This window comes from Colletotrichum tamarilloi, assembly GCF_030869305.1.
Source record: "Colletotrichum tamarilloi strain Tom-12 chromosome Unknown Scaffold_107.1, whole genome shotgun sequence".
NCBI classification, from domain to species: Eukaryota; Fungi; Ascomycota; class Sordariomycetes; order Glomerellales; family Glomerellaceae; genus Colletotrichum; species Colletotrichum tamarilloi.
The window spans coordinates 26224-48854 of NW_026849490.1; the positions used below are offsets into that span (position 1 = coordinate 26224).

The window sequence follows — 22631 nt, forward strand, 5'->3', positions numbered from 1 at the left end:
GGATTCGAACTCGGGTACTCGCTAAGCCTGTCGTCGAGTAGGCTGGTTGGCGTATAGAATGTTGACCTTAAACCACTCCACCACCCAGCCAGTTTGACCTGACCCGTCGACCTAGACAGGCGCCTGCTGGCTGGTGACAGGAACGAGATTGAGGAGGGTTATATACCCTTTTCGCTGGAATATGACGAAGGTACATCCTAGACGCATCCGCCTGGCAAGATAGCTCCCCTCGAAGCCTTCCACATCATACCGAGAACAGCCCCCATTGTCAGCATTATAGACCAGAGCAAGGTATTGAGGGGAGTGTGCAAAGCAACTAATAGATTTTCTCGTCGTCCACTCTCATAAAGACATCGAGATATGCCATCCAGCTATGCTTTCTGATGTGGTCATCTTCAGTGCTCAGGCATCACTCGACTACCAGGTAAGCATGGCCGTGCAATGCGACGGTCTTGCGATCACCCTTCATTTGGCCATCTACGTGAGCCTCAATCCTCGAGCTGAATGAGAAAGACGATCTCAACCTCAATTAGCATTAAATCAATGACATCTGGCTCTACTCTCTCCGTGCTCTATTTGTTCCGTATGCCAAAAGTCCTTCCAGCAAAGTAAACCCAATCCACGCCATGCATCGCAAAGCACACACACCGATCCTTTCACTTCCACCTCATATAGTAACCCCTTCCAGTATCTGACAAGCTTCGTTAATCTTCTCCGTTATCCCATCACAGTTCGTCCAAGCAAACATATCAAAATGACTCCCCTCCGTCAACAACACCTCCTCCACAAACCCTGGACAATACCCATCCCACCCAAGCTTCTCATCCCCACGATACACATCCACGGAACTGATCCCCTCGATCGGCATCGGAACATGCTCCTTGGCCTTGACGAGCACAGCCCGCGGCGGTCTCTCCCACATGACCTCGGCCGTCTCCTTCTCCTCCTTGGAAACGTAAAAGTCCTTTTCCACGTCCGCTTCATCCGCCGTCGGCCCTGCCCTTTCGCCTCCTCCATCGGAACTATCGGCATCAGCATAGCCAACGGCCTTGGGAACCTCCACCTCCGTCTCACTCGCAGCCCCGCACCTCGGCATCTTCCAAACCCTCACAGCCTGCCCGGCCATCTTCATCGCCCTCTTCGCAAGCCTCACATTCTTCGGCTCCTCCGTCTCCAGTTTCTCATCCTCGACAAACCTCCCAATCTTGACCTCCGAACCCTTTGGCCAGACGGGATACACACTATCCACGAGGAGCAACCCCACAATCTCAATATCGCGATCCTCTTCGCCAACCAACCTCGCAATCTCCAACGAGAGCAACCCGCCCAGACTCCACCCGCCCAACAAGATCCTCCTCCTCTTCAGTCTCCCGCCATCAGCAGTCGTAACATATGAGTACGGCGCCTGGGCGGGGAACTCCCTCCCCTTGGTAGCCGTATTCCGAATCATTTGCAGGTACGCCGCCGCCATCTCGGGGACGCCGCCTTCCCATGGCACACCGGAGTGGAAGCGCGGGTTCGCGATGCCGAAGACGGCGCGGCCTGCGAGCTGGGAGAGGCAGTGGTAGGCGAAAGTTGTGCCGCCGCCGTCGTGGATGAGGATTAGGGGGGTGAGGATTTGGCCGCGCGGGGTGGCGGGTTGGATGACTTCGCATTCTGTTGGGGTTTGGTGAGTGCGCATTTTGGGCGGGTTTGTGAGGGTGTCGATCCCTCGAGTGTTTTTGCGTGTGTTGAGTGTATGAGTGAGGGAATTTGCAGACCGTGGTGGTTGAGTGAGATGACGGGATCGCGAGCCAATCTTGAATTCGCGATCGGAGAAGTGCTGACGATGATGCGGGGATCCCAGATCCAAAGCTCTTTCGCTCACTCTCTCTTTCGGTTTACTCGGAAGATGACTTTGGATAAGGTAGAAGATATGAGAGGATGAGACATGTGAAGAGGGAAGAAGGATATCCGCAGCGTAATATGAACGGGGGAGACAACGTTCAGTGAGACTGGAGGATGACTGTGGTTGAGGTTGAGAAGAGGAAAAAAAGATGAGATGAGATTTGCGCACGTCGCAGAGTCGCTACTGCGCCCACCTTTGCAGTTACAGCTTACCTACAGGTTCTCGAGCACATGCACGACAGACGCAAGCTGCGCCTATTTGGCATGAAGGATCCGCCGCCCACCTTACTTTACTAAACCATCAATCTCACTCGCCCGCCACAGAGTGCGAGTGTGTAGACCCCTCCAGACTTCCTGTCTGCAGCGGGGCGCGGGGGGATTCCATTCCCTTCCGCATCGGCGTTCGGCGGTCCCGTCTTCGGAGGGGGAAGGGGACCCACCGGTTCGGGGGTTTTTCTGGTTGATGTGCTGCACTTATATCGCCGAGTCGGGGGCCGAACATGAGTCTTTCCTGATGATGAAAAGAAACATCATCAGCGCATTACATTCTACAAAGAACAGACATCTTTTTGCCGCCAGGACCACCAGTCGCGAATCTTTTTCCTCTTAGCAATGAAGTCGAATCAATACCGTCTGAAGATGGAACCCGACGCACAAGTAAAACTCCCCTGTACTTGGAAAAAGACACTCACTGCCTTAGATGGTCACGGGAAAAGAAATCCCCGATATACTTCTCTTCCATCATTACTTCATAAATGTGATTCCATTCGATGCAATCTAGATTAGATCATCTACTCACATCATACACTCCAAGAAACCTCCTACGCCCTGAGTGAATACTTCAAAAACATCTTCTCCCTTGGCTTGGACGCAGAGTGCTTGTTCCGATCCACAGAGTCCTCGGGCACCCTCGCCATCTTGTTCCCCTTGGCGTCCACCAGGTGATAGTCGAACCTCGCGACAAAGAGCGCCGTCGTGACGGCCATTTCCATCTTCGCAAACTGTTTTCCCAGAGTGTCAGCAGTCATGTCCGTACGAGGCATCTTGAGAAGAGATGCCCAGATATATCAGGGAATCACGCAACACCAAAAGAAAAGACTCACCCTCATCCCAAGACACGGATGCCTCCCAGCACCCCACCCAATAAACGCATGCGGATCTTTCTTATCCTCCTCCCGCCCAGGCAAATACCGTCCCGGATCCCACCGCAACGGCTCCGGGAAGAAACCCGGATCCATGTGCGTGGTATCGAAATGGTACACAACATACGCATCATCCGGCACAACCTCACCACTCCCACCGATAGCAACATCTTTCCCGCTCCCGTTATACCGGAACCCGCACCCCGTAATCGTATGCCGAATCGTCTCCTTCAACCCCAAATCAATCATCGGAAACTCGGCCTCCCACGTCTCCATATCGAGCCTCCCCAGAATCTGCTCGGCGCTCTCCTCCTCGGACAGCCTATGCCTCGCAATGACACCATCCACCTCCTCCTGCACCTTCTTATACCACGTCTCCTCCGTCGCCATGAAACACAGCAGGTACGCGGCGTTGATCCCGCTGTTAATCAACCCCGCAAACAGCGCGCCGACGATAAACGCAACCATCTCGACCGTGCTGTCCCCGTTCTCCATCAGATACTGCAGCGCGTCGCTCCCGGGAACCCCGCGATCCTTCCTCTCCTTGATAATCTTCTCCAGAATCATGTACATCTGCGCACCGCTATACACCCTCCTCAGGTGCCCCACCGTCGGCATCCAAGGAAACATGACCTTCGTCGCCGTGCTCGCGCCATCGATCCCCTCGAATATCCGCAGCACGCGCTGCAGCAGGTCCTCGTCTTCGGCGATCTCGTCGCAGCCGACCATGCGCATCGTGAGCTTGAACACGAGGCGGTACATGTCCTCGAACGGGTCGCTGATGCCCTCCGTCTCCGACCCGGCGATGTTGTTCGCGACGGTCGAGGTCTCGCCGACGCGGGCGGCGAGTTCGTCCATCGTGTCGCGCGTGTCTTTGATCAGCAGCGGGAGGCGCGTGTCGAGGAGTTCCTTGCGGAGGAGCTTGACGAGGTTACGGTTGAATTTGGCGCCGAAGCTGTCTTCCTCGGCTTGGGTACCGTTTTTAGCGACGTCGATGCGCGGGGTCGCGTTGAAGAGGGCGCCGTATCTGTGATGACGGTGTTAGTCGAAGTCATCGCCAACCCAACCCAGCCAACCTCCCCACTCCCGCTCCCCCATGACCCCAAACGACAGCGACGCAAAGAGACAAATGGAAAACTCACCCCTTTGTAAAATCCAAATCGCGACTCTCAAAAAACACGCGCCGCCCGGCGTCCCCGGACAACCCCACAATCCTCATCTTCCCAAAATAAAAACTCCAGTTCCCGAACCGGCCCAACCGCGCCCCCTCGGCCAGGAAATTCCCCCGGTCCGTGAAGAAGCGCGGCGTGCCGAGGACGGGCCACCCGCGCACCACCTTGGGCGCGTTGCGCGGGAACGAAGGGCGGTAGGCGAGGAAGCCGACGGCGTAGGCGAGTCCCGTGAGGAGGAGGACCCAGATCGACGTCGGCCACGTTTGCGGGTGGAGGAGGGTTTGGGTTGCTGCTGTCGCGAGGGACATTGTGGCGATGACCGACTTTCTTTTCCCGGTTTTGTTGATCTTTTATTGTTGTCTGGGAGTTGGTCGTGAGGAGGCGGCCCTTTTGTTGAAGATTGTTTCTTCTTATCTGGCGATGTTTCCTTTTCCAAGAGAGCTCGAAGAGCTCACGAAGATGAGATGAAAAGATCCAAGAGACGACTTCACCAAAACAGAGTTGCAGAGAAGGGAACAGAGAAAGTAAGAAACGAAGAAAGAAAGGGTAGGAACGATATCAGTCTGCGTAATAAGAGCAGATGGAGAGTGGGTGTGGCTCCAGCTGAGACGAGTCCGTTCGAAACGCTCGGGTAAAGAGGAGCGAGTGGAAGATGGGACTAACACCAAGTGACCACCGCGCAGTGAGGTTACAAGTATGAACTAGCTGATGATACCCTTGTCATTGAAAACTCACAGACATCCATCACCTTTTCCCTAGTACGGAATACTGACTTTGGGGTCTGCGCTAAGGTACAGCCAGGCGAGCCAGAGGAACTTTGGAAACCCAGGGAACCTTTGTTCCTCGTCTTCCTTGCCGTCATTTGGAACCCCTCATTCAGTCTCAAGCAAACGATCGGGGGAGATCCCTACTACGATCACGCACCACCCTAGAATGGGGAACACGTCAAACATTTCCAGTTGTGTTTCTCCCGCGCAAGCTTCTTGAATTCCCGCCTAACTGCACCATGTCCCCGGATTGCGCAGTACCCAGATAGCTTCTCAAGAAAGATGTCGTGCGGGGTGGCAAAAAAGCCTAAAAAAAGCTTCAGGATATCATGTCGTCAAGGATAAGAGCTCCGGCGGCGGGATACCAAACCTCTCTCCCCGCGCCTCAGATTTCTTTCCATCGCCCCTTCGGTTCCCTCTTGACGGGTCATTTGAACGCGATCCAAAGTCCCAAGCCTGCGTATGTCAGGACGTCGCTGGGTCCATTGAAACGCTCACGAATACGCAACTCCCAATTGGGTAACGCCCCCTCCAGGGTTCAAAGGGTCCGCGATCTGCTTCCCTCGCTCGGCGGGCTGCATTCCACCCGCAGGGCCCTAGCTCGAGCAGCGAGCTACCCATCTTGCCGTGCTTGCCTGACACTAGTATTGTACTTTCGAATACCGCAGTAGCTTCAGAACATGCACCGGGAAGAAACACACCTCTTCGCCTCGGTGCTTGACTCTTGAGAACGTGAGAGCTCACCTGTACTCCGTACCAACTCAAAGGCCGGAATCACCAAGACATGTCTCCAGAAGCCCCCCCGCCGGATCAGCCGCTAGTGGCAGGCGGCGCACGGCAGATGCCTTAGCCGAAGGTGAAACTTTCCAAACGTTGAGGGGCGCGACGGGGGGCAGGCAGGGGTACGGGGCAGGTCGGTTGGCATGTTTTGCTGCAGACGTGCATATCCCGTTTGCCGTTTGGAGATGCCATCCCAGGCACGCTTGGGAGCTTGAGCCAGCTCTGCTCGCGTATTCGCACTTGTAAACGAGTTGAACGAGGCGAGGCGGGGCGCATGTAACTACCCATACGTCGTTCACGGTTCACCGCCTTGGTGAAGGTAGAAGCTTGTTGATGCATCGGTTGGGAATACTTCGGTCACGGAGCTTTTCGAGATGGGTCTTTTCTACTCCTACTCCCAGGTATCATCTGATCTACGGAAGACTACTCGTACACTAGAAACTGACTGTAAGGGGAAGAAACGAGATGCGAAAGAAGACAGAGGCTCGTATTCCTCGGTTCTCTCGCCCAACCTCATCTCCATGCTTCATTCTACTCCGTTCGCGTTCTGGAAACTTTGGGATTCCTTTTCATTACTGCCTTATATCCCACCCGTCCCTACCGGCAATACAGAAAAAGAGACTTTCCACCTGCGCCGGGATTTGAGCCAACAATCCAACGGTTCCCTCCCCTTTTTGTCCTCATCTTCTCTCCTCATTGATCTTCAACTCGCATTTACCCAGATGGCCGCGATACCACCCGTTCCTACCAACAACCAAACCAATGAACCAATGAACCATCTCTCCCCTTCATCTACACACGTTCGCCCCCGCGCGCCGCGTGGCTAGAGTTCCCGAGTGGGAGAACTACAATCATCATCACCAATCGCCCATCATCCGGTCCTTGAATGTTCGCTATCAATCTCAAGTTCATCTTGCTCTGAGTGGTGGCCCGTCATCAGATACTGAATATCAAATCATTGGCAGGCGTAGACCGTGTCCGAAATATAATAAACAAGAAGAAGAAAGGACTGAGTCAAGACGTAAAGCTCTTGAAATCGTATACTTTAATAAACCTAAAGGAAAAGGGGTATCGTCTAATAATGCAAGCTATGCCACCATTCAGTCTCTCGCAACCACCCCATCACTCCGGTCCAACGTCTCCCGTCAACCCATAATCTAACAATGTAGAGAAGCAGTACCTTTCCTCTCCATCACGGGACCAACACCAACACCCACAACATCGCCTCCAACAAGAACCATCCAGTCCCAGAAACCATCAGCTCACTAAACAGCCTCCCAATCCATAGCCTCAACCATGAAATCAAACTCATCCTCCTCCATCTCAACAACCCCTCCACCTACACCACCACCGCCAGCACCACCACCACCACTACCAGCCCCCATCTCCGCCTGCACCCACTGCTCCGCAACCGCATACCCAGCATCAAACCCGGCAAAGATGTACCTAAAAATCCTGTCCAGGTCATAGCTCTCCAACGGCGCCGTCCCAGCCCTCTCCCTCGCCGCCATGCTGCTCCTCCCACCCGCCACGGCCCCCCTCCCCGCGCCCCCGTTCCCGCTCCCGTTACCGTCCGGGTCCGCCGGGTCCTCGGCATACTTCCACCGGTTCCGCAGCTCCTTGGCCCTCAACAACTGGAACACAACCTCTCCGCTCCCCAACGCCTCGTGAAGCGGATTATCCTCCTTCTCCAGCGCCGCAATCACGTTCTGATGATACGTATGCGTCGCCTGCTGCGTCCCGTTCCCCTGCCTCGTCGTTGATGTCGTGGTGACCCACCCGTCCCGCGAAATGGTAATCCCAAACACGCCCATCAAATGCACCAACGCCCGCTCCAGCAACATGTAATACTCGTAAAAGTCGAGCTTGAACATGAGCTCCGCCTCCTCGGCGTCCGTCTCACCCCCGTACAGCGGGGATTCAGGCCGTGCTATGGCGTGGTGGTACCCGTGGCTCAGGTACGGCAGCTTCCACTTCAGCCGGCGGACGATTTGGATGTACCGCTTGAACTCCTGCTGCGCCGAGAGGCCGCCGCTCGGCCGAGGTGCGTGAGAGGAGGTTGCGTTCGTGTTTGTATTCCCGCTGTCGTGGCTGTTGGGCGTAGCCGTCCCGGACGTGGAGGTAGCCGTGGCGGGTCGGTAGGCGCCGTTCTTGACCGGGGACGGGGGTCTCGGTGTGGCGGGTGTGATGATGGAGGAATGGTACTGGTTTGACTGGTATCTGTACAAAGGTTGGGCTTTGCCTCGGGCGGCCCAGATAGAGTCGCCCAGACCCTTCTTGGTTTTCGAGATGCCGTTCATTTCGAATCTGGAGGCGTCGGCCGGCTGGGCGTGGGTCGTTTCTTCTCTCTCGTTTTCGGGGTCACTCGCGGTGGTTAATGTCGTTGACAGGCTTCCGTCACAGATGCTCGATGATGGAAGCTGCGCTAGAAAAGAGAAGACGGAAATCGCGCTCGACTCCGTGAAATCGGGCAATGGCTGACGACAAAAGTTGGAGTCAAGTGTTGTCAGGCTACTTCGACAGCTTTGGACAGATGCACACAAATGATGGATTGTAGAGACTGATTGTCAGAAAGAATGTTTGCGCGAAACAACGTTGCTTGTAATGCAACACAGGCGACAAAGTTATCGAACAATGGATAACGGGCGTCGGCAGCCCCTTTTGTATCTCACGTCGTTGTTGGTTCGGCCGGCGTCTATCGACCTTCCACGTCGGAAAAGGGAATGGAAGCCGGGAAGTTGTTGTCGGGCGGGCGAGCTTGTGAGGTAATGGATGGTGGGGTTGGAGCATTGGCACAGGCAGGGGAGGTTAGGTCCGGCCGGGCAGTTGCAGCGGGGAGACGCGCCTGACGCGTGCCAAAGAAAGTCGGCAATCCCTGGAAGGAAGGGACCTTCAGGCCATAATGCCTTACCTCAGCGCCTAAGTTCCCCACGGCTGGCATCTCTATCATGAGGTGATGAATGGATGCCATCTCCCAATTGCTTCACATAATCACTCTCGTACTCCAATTGAGTGTGTACAAAGTGCCCTTGGGCTTTTAATTGTATGTCGAAATCGTACTCATACGTATTTCTAGGATATACAGCTTCAACAATGCCCCGTCAACCACGCAATAAATCCTCCAACGCCGGGCCCGGTTACCGTGACTCTGATCCAAGAACGCCTTCATCAGCCATCCGGCCGGTCTACTACGCCTTCTTCGTAGCCTTGGCTGAGCCAATATGGGTATTATGAACCTGCTTCGCGTTAGCATGTTTCTCTCATACAAGATGGGTATTCGCAGCCGCATTAAACTCACTTTGGTAGCAAAACGCAAACTCGTCACCGTCTCCTTCAGATGCGCCTCCAACGGGCTGACCATCACAAACATGAGCGTCTTGCTGTTACCCCCAAGGGAGTACTGGAGCAGATGCGTCAACTTGGAGTTGCGATAGGGGATGTGCCCGCTCTTCTTGCCGAGCGCCTCAATCACATCGCCGAGACACGACAGAGACTTGTTGATGTTCTGTGTCTCCCTCATCCTGGCGCCCTCGGCCTGCGAGTGTTTGAGCCGCTCGGAGCCCGCAAGATCCACCAGGTTCAGTGTGCCTTCGCACCGCTCTCCCGTTGCCGAGTTGTAACCAGACAGCTTGAGGATGAAGACGCTGTGCGAACGCGACGACCGCTCGTTGGCCTTGGTAGCCGCCACTGACCGGTTGTTCTGCGCCTCAGCGAGCATCACCTCCACCGTATCCGCCGAATCAAGAGACACAGTCTTGCAGTTGAGCACTGCCGTCTGCTTGCGGGCATCGTCGTGTCGGATCTCGAGCTTGCGCACCCTGCCGTCCGACTCGCGGCTGTTGGGCGTCAACAAGTCGTTGAGCTCCTCGTTGTACACCTCAATAAAGGAGCCCTCCATCTTGTAGGTCCACTGCTTCTCCTTCAACTTGGTAACCGTGTCGTAAATCATGTGCGTCGCGCGAGGAATCATGCCGTCTGCAGAAGACATGGTGTGCGTCTTGCCAGATCCCGTCTGGCCGTAGCAAAAGATGCACACGTTGTAACCGTCGAGCGCGCTTTGCACGAGCTGCGAAATCTCGTCAAACACATCTTGGTTCTGGGCCGACGGGTCGAACACCCTGTCAAACTCAAAGTTGATGTTCTTGTTCGACACGTCGCCGAAACTGTTGACTTCCTGCGTCTGCAATGCAATCTCGGCAGATGTCTTCTCGTCGGGGAAGGTGACCTTGGCCGGCGTACCCTCTGACGAGCTGAGTACAGGACGGACTCTGCACATGACGCGGATATTGCCCTTGAGCTCCTGGTACTTGTTGAAGAGGACGCGGCGTTCCGTCTCCTCCTTGATAAGCTTCTCCTCGGCCACTTGGGCCGCCTTGAGCGCTTCCTGCAATCTGGCTTCCATGTTGGAGAAGGAGTCTGACTGAGCCTTACTATCCGACTCGAGAAACTCGACATGAGACTTGAGCGAGTTGATCTTGGCCTCGAGGGTGACGTTGGAGGCAGAGAGTTCCGAAATGCTGGCTTCGAGTCCCTTTTTGAGACTTTGCTCGCGGTCCAAATCTCCCTTGAGCGTCTCCACTGTGCCTCTCATTTCCGACACTTCTCTGTCCTTCTTTTGAAGGATGGCGTTGAGATCTTGCTGCTCATGGCCGAGCCGCGTTCGTAAATCTTGCACCTCCCTAGACTTCTGGTGACGCTCTTCCTCAATCTCGGCTTTGAAATGTCGCTCAAGAGCATCCAAAGCCTCGCGGTGACTCTTCTCCGCTCGTTGTGTCTCATCCTTGAGCTCGCGTCGCAGTTCGTCCAGCTCGTGGCGGTGCTTCCGGGCTTCGTCCTCGAGCTCATACTTGTGACTGCGTTTTTCCGTCTCGGATTCAATTGTCAGTTTTTGCATCTGTTCGCGCATGTTGTTGATTTCATTTTGGAAATTCCCATTGCGGTCTTCGAGTTTGTCTCGTTCCGCTTCGAGTTCAGATACTGCCAGCCGATTAGTTCAGTCCGCGCTAAGGTAGCTCGTCGTCCGAACTACTACTCACTTCTCTTCTTGTACATCTCCACTCGCTCGTCCATCAACTCCTTGTCAGAGAGCATGACAGTCATTGACTCCTTCACCTGCTTAAACTGCGAGTCAAGCTCGGCAACCCTGCCCTCGACATCCCAGCCTACGAATTGGGTCAAGTTAGAATCTTTTGTGAGAAAATGAAGTCTAGAAGGAGAAGGGGATCTAGCTGGGGATCTCGAGTCCTTGATGGCAATGATTGTTTCTTCGAGTCTTTCCATCAATGCCCTCGATCGCTTAGAATCTGGCGAAGGCGTGACAGGATCGGTCATGCGACTGGCCTGCCTCTTCTTGGGCGACAGATCTGGCGGTTTCGTGAGGGCCCTGCGTGATGGCGCGCGCATGGTGGCATTGTCCACTGGCGCGATGCTCGCCATGGTCGAGATTGAACTGACGCTAGTGTCTCCTCCATATTGGCTGAAAACCACTTGATCTTCATCTTGAGCTGAGCTTGTCGTACTGGCGTCGTCCTTGATGGATAGTGCGCCAAACCGACTGCTAAGAGAAACTTCTCTGTGCGAATGCATTTGGGACGTGTGACTGGCATGTCTAGCCTTGCTAGGCTGAAATTCAAGGGGTCGCAGAAAGTTCAGTCGCTGGGAATGCAGAGCCGTACCATGCTGTTGTTCCATTGGTCCATCAAACTCTTCCTCAGATCGATGACCGTATGCCGTGCGCGGTCTCGTATGCGGATTGGTGTTTCGGGTCCGGGACTGTCCGTGTACCGACTTTGAGTGAGCAAGGGAGGATTTTGCACGTTCATGGCCTCGGGGGCCGACGCTCGCGGAGAAGCTGCTGTTCTGATTGTATCGTGATGTCGTCGTCCCAATTCGAGGTCTGATATTATCTGGGTTTTTGAGCTGCTGCGAGTCAGCATGTAAACTACATGTGGTTGTAGTGAGCGAGCATTGGGCGGTACACAACACAGCTCATCCCTGTCGTCCGTCTCGTCGTCGCATTCCATGGCCTGGTAGCATTCGGCGTCTTGGACCTCGGCGTCTAGGAGTAGTCGAATGCAGCTACGTGTGTTGTCGCCGTCGCTTTGCAATCCCAGCCACAATTGGAGTCTACCGGAGACGCTTCGCATATATGTTGGTGTAGGTACTGAAGGACCGTTTTGAGGCCGAGAGCGTGGTCGGCGGAGGGTGTTTTTGTGCCAGGGAAGCGGGAAGGACGCAAGCAGCCTTTGCCAGAGGAATGATCGAGAAGCGGCCTGGATGACAGCCCGCCAGATATGCCGTATAGAGCGAAATAGGTGCACCGCTATCCAAAGGATCGTCCGAAGACCGTCAAGCCGGAGAACGATGCTGGAGGCCGTAGTCGACTCGGGGGCCATGTCCAAGGAGACGGGACGCTTCGACGTCGGTTGTTCGGGATGAGGTGCGAAGTGGACGATTCACACATGGGCAACGCAAGGCAACGAAACTGGGGAACCTACCTCTGCCAATGTCGACCCGGGCACCCGCCTGACAGAAGGGGCCCTGGCGATGCCAGAAGCACCCGCGCCTGCCGCCGCCGAGGATGGCTTGGTCGGGTATTCGCCTGCCCTCTCGGCGAGGGTCTTGTGGTGCTTGGTAGCCGAATGCTCAGCTGTAGAAGGCACTGTCAGCAGCCGCAACCAGTCATCCCAGCGCAAACCGGGAGGGTAATAAGACCAACCTGGCTTGGGGACCTCCCTCTTCAGGTTCATGGCGCTGTTGAGGGAGCCAATCTTGGATGCGCCCGGCGGCGGTATCATGGACGGGTGCGCGCGCGCGTTGCTTTGCGCTTCGTTCATTTCGGAGAGGCCAGAGGTGAAGGCGCCTGGTCGCGGGAGGTTGCTGTGAGGTCGCATGACGGAGGATCGGAAGTGATGCTGCTGTGAAGTGGTGTGTTGTTAGCTGCGTATGGTCCATCGTGGCTCTGCTCTGTCGCTGCTCTGGTTCATTGCAGCTTTGCGACATCGCCAAAGCTTCATGTCCCGGATCTGGATGTGAATGCAAGACATACCGTATTCTCCGCAGTGTCCATGTTGAGGATGCTGTCTACGCGACGAGCGACAACGGGTATGATGATGTGGGACACGAGGAGCAGCGCTCCGGTTCTGGACGCGGTAGGAGAAGACGTTGTGAAGTTGGAGCAGGCATGCGGCAAGGAGCAGCAGTAGCAGCAGCAGCAGCAGCGGGAATGGCTCAAAAAAAGAGAGAGCCCACAGCTATGATTGCAGTATGGGGAGGGGTGTGGGTTGTCAATCGTGACTGGTGGAGAGGTGCATCACCAGGGTCTGAGTGTTTACTGTGAATTGTGTACACAGTCGAGGCGCTGCCACAATCGCACACAACTTGTGACAGCCGGGGGTGGGGACGGCTGCCCGGGGCAACGGGAATTGTGCAACGCTGACATAAGACGGACATGGGACGCCGACACCAGGCAGTACCTTACCTTAGGTAATCACTGTGGCTGTATCTGGATCGGCACTCCATGTCTTGCTGCCTGAGGCTTGCTTTCATGAGAATATCCGAAGCTTCGCCGGAGGCCAGCTTACCTCAGCAGAATCAAGTGCAGCTGTCCTGATTTGGTAAGCGGTCGCGCGTCTTACCACTGCGTGCCACTGCATCCCCATCCTGCAGCCACCTCTGGCGCAACGCAACGTGGTGGTTCCCTTTTTTTTTTTTTGGTTTTATTTCTTTTTATTCTTTAAATTTCACATGTCACTGCTGGCCGTCCGCCGCACCATGACGTTGGGAAGCTCATTCGCCAGCTCACGTCGCATCTGAGATTTCGTTGTCTCGCTGCTCCTTTCCCAACGGACCGGGAAACTCGGTGCTGGGAGAACCACAGAGGAACATTGAGTTGCGTGACACGAGAGCAGCTTTGCCGAGTCTCACTCCATCTTCTGTTCTTCAGCTTTCCCCTCCTTCTCTGGTCTGTCTGTTCGTTCTTCTCAACGTCCTTGCGTCGATCCGCCCTTGGTACGCCAAGGTCCATCTAAACAAAAAAAAAAAAAAACACCACGACCGTTGCGATCCGGAGCCTCATGTCGCGGTGACCAACCCGCCTCTACCTTACCTTACCTTACGCTCCACCCCTCCCCGTCATCTTGCACTTATACGACCATTTCATCCCACCGTCACACCTCCCACCACATCTCCCACAATGGAGAAGTTCAGCCAGTTCCGCGACAAAGGTAAAGACAACCCGCTGATCACGATACCTTCACTGTTCTACAGACTAACATCCAACAGGTTCGGGCATCTCGCCCTTCATCCCCGTCAAAACAGCCCTCTCTCCCCTCTCCTCAATCTTCCACACCTTCCTCTTCTTCATCCGCCTCCCCCTCTTCCTGACCTACGCAGCAACCTACTTCCTCTTCCTCCAGCATCTATGCCCCTTCCTCCCCGTCGCCGTCCGCAAAGTCCTCCTCTGGGGCATGATGGGCATCCCCGGCATCTGGTGGGTCGACCTCCAGCTCGACGGCGTCCGCCGCGGCACCCTCGCCGACCAACCCCCGCAGCGCTTCCCCCACCCGGGCTCCGTCATCGCCGCAAACTTCACATCCCCCATCGACGCCGTCTACCTCGCCGCAATCTTCGACCCCGTCTTCACAATCTCCTACCCAAACACCAGATCCGTAGAACAAATCTCCCTCCTCCGCGCCGTCTTCTACGCCCTCTCCCCCGTCCGCTTCGCACCACCGCCAGCAACCCGAAAGCTCACCGACCTCGCCGCCCTCGTCGCCCGCTACCCGGACCGCGTCGTCGCCGTCTTCCCCGAAGGAGGCACCACCAACGGAAAAGGCGTCCTCCCCTTCACGCCCTCCCTCCTCGCCGTCAGCCCGGAAGTCCACATCTTCCCCGTCAGCATCCGCTACACCCCCGCCGACGTGACGACCCCGATCCCCGGCCGCTGGGCCAAGTTCCTCTGGGACCTGCTCTCCCGCCCGACGACCTGCATCCGCGTCCGCGTCGCCGAGAGCATCCTCAACTCCTCCGCCGCCCAGACCAACGGCGTCTCGTCCTCCGCTGCTTCTGGGGAGAACACCGCGCAGCGCAGAATCGGGGCCGGAGGCGGCGATGCGCCGCCGCTCTCGATCGAGGAACAACGCGTGCTGGATAAGGTTGGGGAGGCGCTGGCCAGGCTGTGTCGGAATAAGCGCGTCGGGCTGACGTTACGGGATAAGGCTGCCTTTATCGAGGCGTGGAACGGGCGCAAGTGAGCAAGCGACCCCGAAGCCTCCGACTAGTTCCCAAGCAAAGCGCAGAAGGGGAATCGAACGGTAGTTTGGCAAGCTGGCGGCCGTCGTGCATTTTACGTTGTTACGTTTTGCCCCGCGAGGTATATGTGTTATTGCATAGCTAGGAGCTTCGGAGGCGCTTGTCGTGCCAATGCTTTCCAGGAATCGTTTGGAGAGGCAAGAAGCAAGGGCAGAACGAAAAAAAAAAGCGGCATGGGCGAGCATCCGTTAAGGGAAGCCGTCGTGTAAACGTGTAAACGTAATCCAGGTGTGGACGTTTTGTAGTGTTTCTTACGTATACCACGAGTATTGACATTCGCGTTGAACAATCTTCTGCCTTCTTTTTATATCAACACTCCTGGCCAACTATACAGCAGCGAACCACCTCTTCTTCATGCAATTTGGTAAACCATGTAAACAAAACTCCGATTTTGGGGGACTACCTTTTCCGAAGCCGTACAAGAAGATGGTATAACAGTGTAGAAGAAACCTCTAGCAGAAAAAAATGAGGAAACAAACCCCGCCGCTCCCTTTTTGAATTCCGCCAAAAAGAAAATTGACCAAAAATAAGGAGAATCCTTCCTCCTCCTTCTCTCCCTCTCCTTTTTCTTCTCGCTGCTCTCTATCCCACAGACAGAAAAGCTCAGATCTTGCCGTCCGTGACACATCCAGAGCTAGCATCGCTCACAAGAGCAGAATACTTCTTCAGCGTACCCTTGGTATACTTGGGCGGCGGCGCCGTCCACTTGGCCCTCCGCTCCGCCATCACCTCATCCGACACATCCGTATCAATCACCCTCTTCTCCGCGTCAATCGTGATCTCGTCCCCGTCCTGCACCAACCCAATTGGCCCGCCCTCCATCGCCTCAGGCACGATATGCCCAATCAGGAACCCGTGCGAGCCGCCAGAGAACCGTCCGTCCGTCAACAGCGCCACGTCCTTGCCCAGCCCGGCGCCCATGATGGCGGAGCTAGGCTTCAGCATCTCGGGCATGCCGGGGCCGCCCTTGGGCCCTTCGTAGCGGATGATGACGACCGTCTTCTCGCCCTGCTTGATCTCGCCGCGCTCCAGGGCGGCGATGAAGCCGTCCTCCTCGTCGAACACGCGCGCCTTGCCCGTGAAGACGAGGCCCTCCTTGCCGGTGATCTTGCCCACGGAGCCGCCGGGCGCGAGCTGGCCGCGCAGGATCTGGATGTGGCCCGTCGGCTTGATGGGGTTGCTGAAGGGGCGGATGATGGGCTGGTCCTCGGGGAAGTCGGGCGTGCTGGCGACGTTCTCCTTCATCGTCTTACCGGTGACGGTGATGCCGGAGCCGTCGATGAGACCTTCCTTGAGGAGGAACTTGAGCAGGCCGGGGGTGCCGCCGATGCGGTGCATGTCGGCCATGACGTACTTTCCAGAAGGCTTCAGGTCAGCCAGGAAGGGCGTGCGGTCCGAGACGGCCTGGAAGTCGTCGACGGTGAGCTTGATGCCGACGGAGTCGGCGATGGCGAGCAGGTGGAGGACGGCGTTGGTGCTGCCTCCGAGGATATTGACGACGACCATGGCGTTCTCAAAGGCCTGGCGGGTCATGATATCGCGCGGGCGAATGTCCTCCTTGAGGAGGTTCTTGATAGCAGAGCCAATGTTCTCGCACTCGGCCTTCTTGGCGGGATCCTCGGCGGGGCTGCTGGAGCTGTGCGGCATCGTCAGGCCGAGCGTCTCGATGGCGGTGGCCATTGTGTTCGCGGTGTACATGCCACCGCAGGCGCCGGAGCCGGGGCAGGCGTTGCGGATGATGTCGAAGCGTTCCTCCTCCGTGATCTCGCCGGTGATGTACTGGCCGTAGGCCTGGAAAGCGGAAACGATATCAATGGACTCGCCGCTCTTGCTGCAGCCGGGCTTGATGGTGCCGCCGTAGACCATGATGCTGGGGCGGTTGACGCGGCCCATGGCGATGGCGACGCCGGGCATGTTCTTGTCGCAGCCGGGCAGGGAGATGTTTCCGTCGTACCACTGGCCGTTCATGACGGTCTCGATGGAGTCGGCGATGATCTCGCGGGACTGGAGGGAGTAGCGCATGCCCTTTGTGCCCATGGAGATGCCGTCCGAGACACCAATGGTGTTGAACTGGTAGGGGATGAGGCCGGCGTCCTTGACGGACTTGCGGACGAGGTTGGAGAGGTCGAGCAGGTGCATGTTGCAGGGGTTGCCCTCGTACCAGACGGACGAGATGCCGACCTGGGCCTTGTTCATGTCGTCCTCGGACAGGCCGGTGGCGTACAGCATGGCCTGGGAGGCGCCCTGGGATTTGGGCTGGGTGATGTTGGCCGAGACCTTGTTCAGCTTCTCGTCGGCGCGTCGGGGCGCGGTGGAGGAGAGGAGACGTCTGTAGAGATACTGACGTTAGCTATTTGCCATTGCTGGTCCATTGGGGGTTTCTTACGCATGGCTGGCAAAGGCAGGACGCCTTGTCGCAGCTCTGAGAGCTTGTGACTGGCGGGCGATGGACCTGGAGAGCATTTCGTCGAGGGTATCACCGGGCAAGCCCCAGGAGACGCGCAGCGGAAGGGGGTGAAGGGAAGGGAAAGGAAAGATGAGGCGTGTGTAAGAGAGTGTTGTTCAATTGAGTTCCCAATTGATCTCCTTTTTCGAATCTGTTTCCTCGATTCTTTTCCTCTTTTATATTGATGCCAGGTGAGTCACGAAGAAGAGGAAAAAAGAGGTGCGGTGGAAGAAAGACCCGAGATCACAGGGACAGTCACAGGGACACGGCGAGCAAAGAGACGTTGATGGTTTTTTTGGAGCAGCCGCTAGCAGCCAGAGCCAGAGCCAAAACCACAGGGGGGGAAACAATTTGGGGCGATGTCGGCTCCTAAAATTTCTGGAGCTCCCCGCCGAGCGCTCCCCGCATTGAAATACCTCGTCGCTAATTGGCCGCAGCTGTGGTTCCGACGCTCCGTTCCCCCCAGGTTTGGTGCCATTTGGCTGCGTTCTGCTGCACAGCTCGAGGTGAGCCACCGGCGTCGGGTGCAAGGTCAGCAAGGTCAGCCACGGTGTGCGACTGTAACCACACCACCAACAGAGGTCGAATACAACACAAATTCAAGCATTTCATCGTCAACTGAACTTCCCTAGAGTCTATAGTCTTTGCTAATGAAGATGTTCCAAGCTCTGAGAAGCATCAAGGTGTGATGGCATCGATCCCAGCTTTACCTCATCCGATTACCTCATGGTTATTTCCGATAAGCCCGGAATGCTTCCGGTCCCGGACGAGGCCCGCTTTTCTACACCGATCCCGCCGAAAGTGGGTCGCGGCTACCCGGCAACGCGCGTGCTGCCTCCATATTCCTCTCCTACAATCGCAGCTCAGCTCCATTACACCCAGGTAGCTTCACTACGGATAGAAATGGTGTTACAAATCAGCTCTGGATATCAGTCGGCCACAATCCTTACGGACTTAGGGCTTCGTCTTGTGCTCCTCCGTCGAATCCTTCTCCTTGAGATCCTTCTCCTCCCTCCGTGTCAGAATCTCGTCAATCACGCCCATGCTCTTGGCCTCCTCCGCCGACAGGTAGTTATCGCGCTCCATCAGGTCGTGAATCTCCTCCAGGCTGTACTTGTCGTGCCCAAACGACTTGTTAATGTGCCGCTTCATGATCTCGTTAATCTGCTTGCGGATGCGCTGGATCTGGTTCGCGTAGATGAGAATGTCCGACGCCTGGCCCTGCGTCCCGCCCAGCGGCTGGTGGATCATGACGGAGCTGTGCGGCAGGGCGTATCTCTTGCCCGCCTCGCCTCCCGTCAGCAGCAGCGCTGCCATGGAGGAGGCCGCGCCGAGGCAGACTGTTGATACTGGTGATTTGATGTATGTCATTGTGTCGTAGATGGCCAGCCCTTTTATCTCTTCGTCAGCATTGTCTTCTTTCCCTTGTATCTCTGACTGTGCATCGGGGTGTCTGTCGAACCTGATGATACTGAGCCTCCTGGAGAGTTGATGTACATGGTAATCGCCTTGTCGGGGCTATCGGACTCGAGCCACAGGAGCTGTGCTACTATCGATGCGGAAACGGTATCGTCGATCGCGCCATTGAGGCAGACAATGCGTTCCTATGCATGTGTCAGCTTGATGCGCGCGACATCTCGAAGGGTCTATAGAATCGTACCTGAAGCAGCTTGGAAAAGATGTCGTCTACCTGCGTGGTCAGCGAGGGGAAACCGCACAATTGCAGTAGCAGTCGCGGTGTACTAACATGTCCTCCAACCATTCGACTAATCAATTAGCTTTCGCGACCAAAGTATCTTCAAATAGCCATGGGTAGACGAACCGAAACCTCGGTGATGTAAGGCAGAGGGATGTTTCCAACAGGTGGCCTGCTGCTACCGCCTCCTACGACGGGAGGGAAGCCCGGCAATGGGAAGTTTGAAAAGGCCCTGACGTGCTGCCGCCGCGGGACAGCCCTCAGGGCTCGGAATAATGTTCTTTGACAGTTCATGGCGGAGGGTGCGAAAGCAATGGCGCATGTGTGGTGTTGCAGTGTCAAAGAGGAACGAAGTAGAAAGAATGCGAAAAAGCGGCAATCGACGGCAACAAGCACTGGCGGGAGAGGTGTGACGTCCGCTGGGAAAGCTGGTTGGCCCCTGTGCGCGCCCCCGAGCTCCGAGCTTCCCCCACGCGTCCTCGTCTAAAAATTGCCCCGAGGCGCGTAAAGCTCTTTTTTTCGTCTGTGCCGTATTCCTGAGCTGGGCCGCCACTCCGGGGATCCCTTCCGAATCTTCAAGTCTCTGGGCGATTTGCCAACGTCCGATCTGTTGCACACCCATTGCAGCCGGCAGTCCCTCTCCTATCTGGCCAAGCGGGACCAAACGACCACACTGGCGACACTTTGCGACAATCGCTCTCTCCTTCGGGGGTCTCCCCCTCGACCGCGATGAAGCCATTCCCAGGCATTCGACGAGTGCCCCGAACTTCTCACAGAAGCTATGGCACAACCCCCCCGGCCAGACCGGGGCCCGTTTTCCTGTCCAAGAAGTACATAAGAGAAAGAGAAGCCAAGGCAGCGGGTAGGGCACCGCCAATACCGCCAATATCGAAGAAAGGAGCAAAAGCACAAGCGATACGAGATGCGCCGAAGCGCAGGGCAGAGGAAAGACAGGCGCACTTCACCAAGAGAATCCAAGAGGTCCTAGGCCACGACAAAATTGCAAAGGATGTACGGATCGACAAGGAGAACAAGAAAGTCAGGACCTCGGCCGGCGATCTGCCCATCTCGCCCGTCATGGACCCCGTGTGGATGGATGTACGCACGAGGTACCGGACGCCCAAGCCCAGACCGAAATCCAAGAGCGACAAGGTCCGGGATTATTCTTTGTCTTCGTCTGGGGCGGCACCGAGGAAACACAAGTATAAGATTAGGATGGGCAAAGACAAGAAGACGCGGAGCCCAAGGCTCATTGTCATGAACAAGTTGCCCAACGGGGGCAGGTTCCGCGTCAAGTTGGAACAGAACCCGTACGGTCAGTAGCGGGAATCCCCCTCCTATTTGTATGAGGACTCCGAGGAAGCGGAATGCTGATGTTACGGACCTCTTGCAGTACATGCTCTCGCCTCGCCTGTCCGATTCTGCCCCGTTACGGGGACGTCTCTGCCGAAATACTTTCTTCAAAACTTCAAGGCCGTTACGAATCCGGACACCCAGGGGCACTGGTTTATACCAGGCGACGTTGAAGTATCGTGGACACATAGAGACGCCATGGCAGAGGAGCTTAGACAGTTTGATGATCTGGAGAATCGGTCAGAAAAGCTTGCCGATGTGGGAAATGGTGCTATTAAACAGGGGAAGGACGATTCTAAAGAGCTCAATGAAGTGAAGGGCGAATCGAGGAAAGCTTTCAAAGGGGAGGACGAATCCAAAAAGCAGAGCGAAAAAGAGCGCCAGACCCTTGACACTGCAGTAGACGACTTTGAGCAGCATTTCACAAACGTAATCGGATCCGAGAAGAACGACAAAAAGGAGAAGAACAGCTTCAAAGCCGCATCAAATTATACTACCCCCCGAAAACAACTCCCCGAGGACCCCCTCGTAAAACAAAAAGAAACAGACCAGCTCCTCCTCAAGTCCCCCTCCGCCTACGTCGTCTCCCGCAAACCCGTCATCGACTCCATGGCAGGCAAACGCGGCAAAACTCCCTTCGGCGACGGCTGGCGGACCCTCCTCGGCAGGAACCCAAAAGTCATGAACTCGGATATCCCCAAACGCCTCGTCTGGCGCCAGGACATGGGCGACTTTGTTCTAGAGAACCTGCGCAAGAATATCATGAAGTACGTCACTTGGCACGTCGAGGCGGGCGAAGGGCGTAGCTCGTGCATCCAGCCCCTCGAGACGTGGGAAGATGTCCACGACGCACAGAAGCGGAGCTGTTTGCTGTGGTATGACGAGGCCAATATCCCCACGGGGGAGAGTCGCTGGGATGAGTGGATGAAGAAGGGGAAGGTAAAGCCGTTTGCGACCTACGACGTCCCGGACGCAAAGTACGAAAAAAGTCTGCCCATCTACGACATCGGGCGGCTCATGGGGCCAAAGTACCTCGCGAAGCTGCGGGAGATACCCGTGTTCCGCGAGCGCTCGCTCTTCGTCGTCAAGAAGAAGCGGTCGATTCCGCTACAGCTTTACCTGTGGAAGCTGCAGGCGTATATGGCCGAGTATCCATCCGCGGAAAAGGTCGCCGAGGTATCTGCGGAGAAGAGGAGGCTCGATAGGAAGAGGAGGGAGGAGGAGCGCCAGGAGGAGCTTGTACAGGAGCAATTCAGGCTGGAGGAGGAGGCGAGGGAGGGGTATATACGGGCCAAAGCTGAGCGGGCGAGAATTATCCAGGAGAGAATCCAGCGGGAGATGCAAGGCTTCGATGAACCCAGGGATAAGACGGCAGAGGTCGGGGCAGAACGCGGAGTCGGGTTTGGGAGCAGCAGTACAACCATGCCAAGGTCTACAGCGGCGCCCACGAGCTCGGCCGACTTCACTGCTCAGCTCACGGCGATACCACGAGCCGTGTCCTCACCCAGTGCTTGGAACAGCGCCGCCATCAAGCCCATACCTGCGATCAAAGTCGACAGGAAGGCTGAAGCCCCTAAATGGCCCACAATCAAAGCCAAAGCGAAAGCCACACCTAGGCGCTCAGCCAAAGATGTAGCCACGCCCATGACTGCAGCCGACTTCACTGCCCAGCTCATGGCGACATCTAAGGTCGATTCTGGATCTGGCTCTCGGGGCAATTCTGCCGTCAAGTCGGTAGCCCCCGCCAAGATCGTTAACAAGGCCGGTTTGACTTCACCTTTGGCCGAAGTTGAAGGCGGATCTAAGCCTCAGCGTGTCGCTACGACAGCCGAGACTACACCCAAGGCCGATGTCAAAGGAGCATCGGAACCCAAAGCAGAAGTCAAGAAGCCAAAGGTGAGATCAGTCAAGCCGCGCTGGTAGACTTGCACGGAGCAATTCTCTTTCCCATCCGGGCAATTAGGAACCTTGGGTAAGACGGAAGGAGCGGATGGTCATATCAGAATCTATGTACACTGCAGGAGCGAAGGGAAGGGATACATCCTTCCTATGTTAGAAGGCGTGATGAAAGTTGAG

At 56.1% G+C, this 22631-nt stretch overlaps 8 protein-coding genes across 8 annotated transcripts; 2 read left to right on the plus strand and 6 right to left on the minus strand.

Moving 5' to 3' along the window:
• Nucleotides 1–667: 667 nt before the first annotated feature.
• On the minus strand, nucleotides 668–1681 carry CTAM01_13870 (thioesterase domain-containing protein; the record flags this gene model as incomplete). Its single annotated transcript, XM_060529872.1, has 1 exon — nucleotides 668–1681. One exon carries the CDS (start codon nucleotides 1679–1681, stop codon nucleotides 668–670), a length of 1014 nt encoding a protein of 337 aa, XP_060375531.1.
• A 1027-nt stretch (nucleotides 1682–2708) lies between these two features.
• Nucleotides 2709–4509, minus strand: CTAM01_13871 (cytochrome P450 6A1; the record flags this gene model as incomplete). The annotated part of the gene is made up of 3 exons (XM_060529873.1): nucleotides 2709–2888; nucleotides 2991–4056; nucleotides 4172–4509. 3 exons carry the CDS (start codon nucleotides 4507–4509, stop codon nucleotides 2709–2711), a joined length of 1584 nt encoding a protein of 527 aa, XP_060375532.1.
• Nucleotides 4510–7013: 2504 nt separating this feature from the next.
• On the minus strand, nucleotides 7014–8048 carry CTAM01_13872 (uncharacterized protein; the record flags this gene model as incomplete). Its single annotated transcript, XM_060529874.1, has 1 exon — nucleotides 7014–8048. The coding sequence occupies one exon, from the start codon at nucleotides 8046–8048 to the stop codon at nucleotides 7014–7016; it is 1035 nt and encodes a 344-aa protein (XP_060375533.1).
• An 888-nt stretch (nucleotides 8049–8936) lies between these two features.
• CTAM01_13873 (kinesin motor domain-containing protein) lies at nucleotides 8937–12817 on the minus strand (the record flags this gene model as incomplete). Its single annotated transcript, XM_060529875.1, has 7 exons — nucleotides 8937–8984; nucleotides 9047–10725; nucleotides 10785–11667; nucleotides 11727–12161; nucleotides 12246–12397; nucleotides 12467–12665; nucleotides 12797–12817. The coding sequence occupies 7 exons, from the start codon at nucleotides 12815–12817 to the stop codon at nucleotides 8937–8939; spliced, it is 3417 nt and encodes a 1138-aa protein (XP_060375534.1).
• A 1125-nt stretch (nucleotides 12818–13942) lies between these two features.
• CTAM01_13874 (acyltransferase) lies at nucleotides 13943–15002 on the plus strand (the record flags this gene model as incomplete). The annotated part of the gene is made up of 2 exons (XM_060529876.1): nucleotides 13943–13973; nucleotides 14032–15002. 2 exons carry the CDS (start codon nucleotides 13943–13945, stop codon nucleotides 15000–15002), a joined length of 1002 nt encoding a protein of 333 aa, XP_060375535.1.
• A 661-nt stretch (nucleotides 15003–15663) lies between these two features.
• CTAM01_13875 (dihydroxy-acid dehydratase) lies at nucleotides 15664–17523 on the minus strand (the record flags this gene model as incomplete). The annotated part of the gene is made up of 2 exons (XM_060529877.1): nucleotides 15664–17389; nucleotides 17447–17523. 2 exons carry the CDS (start codon nucleotides 17521–17523, stop codon nucleotides 15664–15666), a joined length of 1803 nt encoding a protein of 600 aa, XP_060375536.1.
• Nucleotides 17524–18460: 937 nt separating this feature from the next.
• On the minus strand, nucleotides 18461–19496 carry CTAM01_13876 (ATP-dependent Clp protease proteolytic subunit; the record flags this gene model as incomplete). The annotated part of the gene is made up of 5 exons (XM_060529878.1): nucleotides 18461–18897; nucleotides 18969–19110; nucleotides 19167–19192; nucleotides 19254–19272; nucleotides 19329–19496. 5 exons carry the CDS (start codon nucleotides 19494–19496, stop codon nucleotides 18461–18463), a joined length of 792 nt encoding a protein of 263 aa, XP_060375537.1.
• Nucleotides 19497–19931: 435 nt separating this feature from the next.
• CTAM01_13877 (uncharacterized protein) lies at nucleotides 19932–22478 on the plus strand (the record flags this gene model as incomplete). Its single annotated transcript, XM_060529879.1, has 2 exons — nucleotides 19932–20517; nucleotides 20596–22478. 2 exons carry the CDS (start codon nucleotides 19932–19934, stop codon nucleotides 22476–22478), a joined length of 2469 nt encoding a protein of 822 aa, XP_060375538.1.
• Between the last annotated feature and the right edge of the window lie 153 nt (nucleotides 22479–22631).